Below are 7,819 nucleotides of genomic sequence, written 5' to 3'. Positions count from 1 at the left end.
TTTGATACCAAAATCTTAAAATTCTTGTTGTTGACTTATCTGAGTTTGAAAAGTTTAGCAACAATAAGTTTGTCAAAAAAGGTTTTAAATAAATAATAAATATCAATGGGACACTTATCACCAATTGACTAGTCCAAATAAGCAAAGCTTGTACATGATACTAGGTTTAAACGGATAAACATTTATATAGAAGAATACATACTAAATAAAATAACACCAGACCGAGAAAAACATTCGTGTTATTCAAACAAATTTTGCCCCGCGCCGGGATTCGAACCCAGAACCTCAAGCTTCGTAGTCAGGTGCTCTAACCACTTAGCCATCCGGTCGTCCCATAAAGTTACCATGTTGCTAGACTCATACATATTATGTACAAAGCGTTCATGGATCCGTATCAAATTTAAAGCTATCTTTTGTCCTTGAGGTACTGGGTTCGATCCCCGTGTCGGGGCAGATATTTGTATGAAAAATACGAATGTTTGTTCTCGGGTCTTGGGTGTTTAATATGTAATTAAGTATGTATCTATCTAAATAATTATATTTATCCGTTGCTTAGTACCCATAACACAAGCTTTGCTAAGCTTACTTTGGGACTAGGTTAATTGGTGTTAATTGTCCGGTTATATTTATTTATTTTTATTTATTTTGTATTTTTTTTTATCAGCAGAATTTGTACTTATTAAAACAGATTAGACAAAAATTCATTATTTTTTTTAGTTTTCGCATACGAGGGGTTCATTTGGAGCAGGAAGTGGCGCCATCTATGTGTTCTATGAGTAAACCTAGTGTCACGATCTGCCACTTCACAAAACAGTGCGCACTAGTGATTGCATATTCGTTTCCAGGTGGAAAACGTGAACGCCCTGCTATTGGACATAATATCGTCCCTGACGCGCGACGCGGCCGCGCTCACGCGACGCACCAAGGCGTCGGCGGAACTGCTGACCACGCGCGCCGCCGCACTCGCCGCGCCCGCCGCCGCGCGCGCGCAGCTCCTGCAAGACGTTAAGCCGCCGCTGCAGGCGTTGCAGGGGGTTAATGATGTGAGTACAGTACCCGCCGTCAAAGATTGCACATCGGTCTTCGGAAAAAGACAATTGGCTGTTCACGACGATTTCCGAACACTGGCCACCGTCCATCAATCCATCGTATTTGTTAAGTGACGTTTTATATCGAATAAATACAGCACCTTTATGGACTTAATTAGTTTACGTCTAATTAATGACATGTGAACTTCGGATATCTATAGAGAGCTGTTGCAACTACTAGAAAAAGGATAGTTCCCTCTTTTTCCTAAAGATGCCATCGTACAATTTAAAGTTTTGGGGGGTTTCAACAACTCTTTATTATATATTTTCATCTAAACGCATCCGTACTCTATTGCACCTGTACAACGACTGACAAACGTCACATAAGTAGTGTGTGACAACGCTCTACGAAGCCGAAATTAACCGAGTCTCGTTCCAAAAACCGATGTGAAATCTTTATGGCCGGCTACTGTACTGTGTGATCAAGGTTCAAAACTAATTTATTTATTTATTCTGAAGAACAAAGAACACATACAGTTTAATATAGCAGTAGATACAGCAAAGCCACTACTATAACTTCGGCACTCACTGACAGTTCAAACGTTACTTTGCGAATCCTTAATTGCGGGAAAAAAACGACGATTATTTGACGACTTGAACTCGACCAGTCGAGGCGGATATTTGTATGCAAAAATACGAATGTTTAAGTACCGTGAATTGCTTCAACTTTGCCCTCTGGCCCCAACATTGCCTGATTCAATTTAGAGTCGATAACTAGCACCCTTCTAGGTTTTTAAACTTTTATCCCCCCGTAATAATAATTCCCGTGTAGATTTAAAACCTATAAGAGTGTTAAGTTATCAACTCTAAATCGAATTAGGCAATGTTGGGGCCAGAAGGCAAAGTTGAAGCAGTTTACGGTATATGTTTAGGTATCTATATTATTTATGATTATCCCTGGTCTAGTACACATAATTGAAGCTTTGTTTAGTTTCGTTGATCCACATCCATGAGGGGTGCGAGTGTGGAGTTAGCTAAGGAAGTGTTCGGTCCCCAGGGCAACAACCCGGCGAGCGCGCTGCTGGCCCTTGAGAGGCGCGTGACGGAGCTGATAGCGGCCGTCTGCAGCGCGGCCGGGCCCGCCGCCGCCCATGCGGCCGCGCGCCAGCTGACGGAACAGCTGCCCGACACTTACACCAGGCTCATAGAGTGAGTACACTGTACACGCGGCACACTACTGTACAGTCAGACTCACTCGAAACAAACTTCTCGCGTCAGATCCCGTCATCCGTCAAGCTTTTTTAAATGACAAAAAGCATAAAAATTGTATTGCAATAAAAAAATAATGTCATAACATAGTATATTTTGAAACCCGTGCGATGTCGGGTTAGAAATACACCTCTCCATTTATTCCGTGGATGTCGTAAGGTAGGTATACCGTACGACAAAGGTTATAGGTATACCGTAGGCGACAGGCTAGCAACCTGTCACTATTGTACCGTTTTTGTTAAACTTTAAACCTAAAATTGCTAAAATTGGCTCCGAAGCGGTGACGTTTCGTGTGCTCTGCCTACCTATTTGGGAATACAGAGAAGAAATTTATTCTAATTTAGGTTTTTTCCTTCACCATTTTTGAGAAAAGCTTTTAGTCTCGGCTGGAATAGCAATTGCTAGCTTCGTATTAGTTAAACGACTCGCAAGCTCGTCCGTTTAATACTTATACTCAGCCAGCAATTGCCTTCTTCCATGCCACGACAATAATCTACTATTGCATGTCAATGACCAATATTGATAATTCTACATATTATTGTGTGTGTGTGTGTGCAGGTTTCCGGCGCGCTGGGCGGCGGAGACGGGCGGGCGGCGGCTCGTGCGGCAAGCGGCCGTGGGCGCCGGGACCAGACACGGTCTGTACCTACCTTAATATACTCCGCAATGTACGCTGACGGAGATATCTGTGCACCTGACTGTGTTGTTTAAATGGACTGACTAAACAACGATTGGGTTCGACCATTTTCCCAAAATCGTTATTTCTTAGTGGCAAGATTTCCGTTCGCATTTTTACCCGAATGCTTTTTTACTGAATCTTATTTTCACATGCGCGTTTTATTTCAATTTCATTCGACACAGAAAAATGATAATAAAAAATGGAATTGTTTATCCGGGGCACAGAACAGGGGCATAGAGAAAAAATAGAATACAAAATACTAAAAATTAAGTACAAATATTTGTTTGTGCCCGAAATAAAATGCGGCCTCGAGTGGAGCCAGCGCTGGTCTTCCGGCGAGACTATAAGACATCTTTTTTTTCTTTTTCGACCCCAGTGGCTCGGCCGTTTTAAAAATGTGTATTTGTTGTGTATGTCAGGCGGCGGCGAGCGCAACGCGCAGGGCGCGGGCGTGTGGAAGCGCGTGCGCCTCAAGCTGGAGGCGCGCGACCCCGACGCCTCCCGCGCCGCGCGTGCGCAGGAACAGGTAACACGGCACACACACACACACACACACAGACAGACATAGACCTTGTATGCGGGAAGTAAAATTAAATAATTTGCATTCTAATCCCGTTCGTTTCAAATAATAACAATTTTGCATTAAGAAAATCTTCTATCTCACAACTGTTGAAATCGATAAAGAATCCAGCACTACAGAGATTGCGATGGTCTTATGTCTTGCGACATAGATTCCGATCCCTGGTCATTATAATTAGTACCTCCAATTTTAGGATTGAGTCGTCGTCGAGTCCTTATTGCTATTGTTTTTTTAATTTTACTATAGCATATTTCTTAAATTTTAATGAGGTGCTTTATACAGAGAGTAAACATTCATATCGGTCAGTATGGGAAAGTCTGAAACTATAAGACATACGAAGATCTGCTTTTAGGAACCATGTCATCGATTTTAGTAACAAGAAAAACTGCATTCATACATTGGGAAGAGAGGGCTCAGGCAGTACCGAACTCACGCCGGCTAAAAAGCCCCAACTCCCTTGAGCTTAATACCCACCATTTGTGATTGCAGGTGGAATACATGATATCGGAAGCGACTAACGCAGAGAACTTGTGCCTGATGTATGAAGGCTGGATGGCGTGGGTTTGAGCGGGCGGGGCCGCCCCCCGCCCCCCGCCCCCGGGGCCCCCGCGCCTGCGCCGCGCGGCCCGCGCGCCCGGAGCCCCGCGACCGCGACACCGTCCGCGACACAAGCGGCGAGACGACGACACAAGCGCCGCCGACTCGATCGGCTATCTCGGCATATGACAGGACGTAACTTGCAAATCTCTTCATTTTGGTTCGTTTCTTTCTTTTTTTAATTTGCATGGTGTCTCGGCCTGCCTTTTAGATCTGTGTTATTCTATACTTTCGCGTCCACGTGCGATGTAGGTGTCGGATGTGGCGCGAACGAATTCAATTCAATTTTAGATGTTGACGAAATTCTTTTGACTGGTTCGGTCGACGCGATCGATCGCGTAGAAATAATGTGGCTGCGATTCGTCGTTGTCTTTTTCCATGTTTTCATTCTGACAATAGAAATATTGATGTAGAACTCCATTCGATGTTAACGCTCTCTATAAATTTTGATTGTGCGATCTTCAGCGAGCGGCAGGCCGAGGTTTAGACATAGATTAGTTTCTAGTTGATGGCTTATATAATATTGTAGTAAGTAACCGCGGACTTGTAACGTCACGCTTTTGGAGACAGTAAAAGTCAGAATTCGGTGAACCTTCGAACGTGGTGACTGCTGAGGTCAAGCATGTTTCATCTCTCGAGATGTTTGACGAGCGTCCGATTTTACATTACAGAGGGTAGGTTGGTTGTCCGTTGAATTTAAACAGCTGTTATTAAAATTTCGATGAAAACCGTCATGATAATGTAAGTTTTCGTACTCTTTTCAAAGACAAAGTTAACTATTGAACCTGCCCTTTGAGAATCATTGAAAAATTCCAACTTTACATGTTACTAATGATTCTGCAATAGATTATATTCCTATATCTGATACATTATTAAGAATTGATAAATATCAACCTACGAATACATTTGTTTTCTGTAATTTCGACTAAACTCAGCATGTTAAACATACTTCTTTGTTTCCATTGTCTAAAATTTTAACGGTTAAATTACTGTGAGCTGCATAGTTTTAGAGCATTTTACCTCTGTACCTTCGTTCGATTCGATTTTTCGACGACAGTATATTTCACTCGAAAGTATGATTCTATCAATTCATTATCGAATGCATTATTAAGTTCTTATTGAATATGGAATTTATGACCAGGTAAGTATAAATTCTGTGTTGTCGTTTTAATTTTTTATATATCATTCGAAAGCGATCTATGAACTCATTTTCTGTATTTTTGAACTTTTTTCAGGAGTAGCAATTTTTTGCATATTAATTACGAAAAGTCTTTTGAACTACTAAAGTGAATTGGCACTATTACTACCTATATTATGTAGGGAAAATAATTGAGACATTTGTTCACGTAAAGTGAAAATAATACCTACTCGCGCATTAAAGAAATATTCTTTTTCGAAAAAAGAAAAATTCTGTAAGTAATATTACAGAAGATGAGTTCTATTCATTATGATTTATACCCGCATTACATATTTAGTTCCATGTGTATCAGTGTGTGCATGGTTAGCAGTAAAGTTCATTCTTCGTATCATAATCATAACTTGGATGTGTGGGCAGTGATGCATTTGACATTCGTGTCAAATCAAAATTATTTGTAGTTTTTTTTTTGTTTAGAACAGTTATCAAAATTTGTAGAACGGACAAAGTTGTAAAGATTTGTAATAGCAAAGGTAATTTCTCGAAAGTATACTTTGTGTACTTATAACCTATCTAATTGACCTAAGTGTACAATGTGAACCCTTATCCAAATAAATGTTATTTCATCATGTGTTTCAAAGACATATAAGTAACGCAGAGCTATCGACAGCAAAATTTATTATAACTTCTCGTTTTGGGCCCAATTGCATAATAAAGTACAGTCAACAACAGGGATAATAATATGAATACAGCCAAAGTCCCAAAAATATGTATACAGGACTTTATTGCCTGAACATTAAGGTCGTGTATACATATTTTTTGCACTTTGGTTGTATTCATATCTTTGTTGCTGACTGTACAAGCAAATAGTATAGTATTAGTGATTTTCCATACAAGATCACTATTATATGTACTATTTACTGGCATTCTGTTATGCAATTGGACCCTCGTTATTTTATGAGTGATACGCTGTCTGTATATGTATTATAATGAGATCCTTTTACAGTGGAGCAGATTCATTGAAGTTGATTACACGTTCAATTTGTGACATGGGTTTGCGAATTTTTATGATCTAATATAAATCTCGCTTTTAGCTTTTCTCGTCCATTTAACAAAAAAGTTAATGAATTAAAAAATTTAACTGTCTATTGAAAACATAACAATGAACCGGTTCAATTTAGTATCGAATATTATGACATTATTATGAAATAAAACTTGACAATTAAAAATAATATCACATTAGTTTGTACAGTCGCCATCAGATATTTCAGAGCGGCCAAAAGAGCGGCGGTGGTCAAAAATATCGGCACAAGCACTCTATTATTATTTATGTTTATTTTATTTGGAAAACAAACAGCTTAAATTAACAAATACAGGTGGATTATAAAACAATGGTGGTAACAATAAAGCCGATTAAAGGTTTCCACAGATAATACGATATGAACAGATTAGCACAAAGAAATGGAAAACAAATGAAAAAAAAAAATGAAAAAAAAACAGAAATTTTTTGAACAAATAAAAATCAAAGAGTCGACAGCCCCGGGATCACAAGCAAAGAAATTGGATGCTATACGGTTTCGGATGCTAATCGGTATAGATCTAGATCCTCATAACGCTGACACAGTTCGTTCATCGACCTCGCAGCTCGATGAAAGTATGAATTTTTACGATAATTTGTTTTCGCATTTGGTAACGCCAAAGGCCGATAGTTATTTCTTATCTATATTTAAGGTATTAAAGTTCATGTATCGATATTTTTGATATACCTTCGCCGCTCTGAAATATCTGATGCGAACTGTATACATTACAAACGTAATGCTTAGTGTCGACCCTAATATTACAATGAATTTGCTCTACTGCTCACGGGGTGCTCACTTTAAGCCATTTTAACAGTAATGTTTGGGTAAGGGCATATTCCCGGTCTCTAACCTTTAACTGCTATTGTATATGAAACATGACACGCCACACGATGCAATTGCAATTTAAGTGCATTTAATAAGATCAAGCTTTGTTGTCTTTCAAATTAAAATGGCGGTTAAGGGTGACACAAAACAACCAATTTTGTATGCTACAACATAAGTCTGATCAATCTTGATTAATTTGTCGACATGTTACAATTTAAAGTTTTTAGAAGTTCACTGCGGAAAATTGATGTTTTAGAATTAAGAAAACTGATCGTTCATTTAACAGTAAAACAATTTTGTCTTTGATGTTAGAAAAATAAATGTAAGTCAATATGTAGAAATCAAAACAGAATTGCCATCAAACAATGTAGTGCATTGGTTTCCATAGACACATCAAATGCATTCGCTGGTGTATGGATGTTTTCTTCAATATCAATAAATGGTGTATGTCAAGTTGTTTGTTTTATTTATCACCCTAGACGTAGAGAAGACATTTATCCCTTTTTTTCTCTAATTTACGAGTTACGCTCCTGTCAGTGGAGTAATCGCCTCTCCGCACGGTCTTCGGCCAGCTGTTTCAGTTCCTGATACGACACTGCACCCACTTTCTCCTTTACCTGGTCAAAA

The 7,819-nt window shown here is 39.3% G+C and overlaps 1 protein-coding gene across 1 annotated transcript in view; it reads left to right on the top strand.

Annotated features, from left to right (window-relative positions):
• Positions 1 to 7,645, top strand: part of nonC (serine/threonine-protein kinase Smg1) — a 187,268-nt gene extending 179,623 nt beyond the window's left edge. Inside the window, exons 12-16 of the mRNA XM_074090874.1 lie at positions 846 to 1,043; positions 2,086 to 2,237; positions 2,856 to 2,935; positions 3,396 to 3,502; positions 4,046 to 7,645. Of these exons, the coding sequence (XP_073946975.1) occupies positions 846 to 1,043; positions 2,086 to 2,237; positions 2,856 to 2,935; positions 3,396 to 3,502; positions 4,046 to 4,123 (615 nt within the window). The 3' untranslated portion in view covers positions 4,124 to 7,645. The remainder of the gene's footprint in view (positions 1 to 845; positions 1,044 to 2,085; positions 2,238 to 2,855; positions 2,936 to 3,395; positions 3,503 to 4,045) is intronic.
• The last annotated feature ends 174 nt before the right edge of the window (positions 7,646 to 7,819 follow it).

This window comes from Choristoneura fumiferana, chromosome 8 (genome assembly GCF_025370935.1).
Source record: "Choristoneura fumiferana chromosome 8, NRCan_CFum_1, whole genome shotgun sequence".
Classification (NCBI taxonomy): domain Eukaryota; kingdom Metazoa; phylum Arthropoda; class Insecta; order Lepidoptera; family Tortricidae; genus Choristoneura; species Choristoneura fumiferana.
Note: the sequence above shows the minus strand (reverse complement) of the source record. Positions and strands in the feature narration are given on the sequence as shown.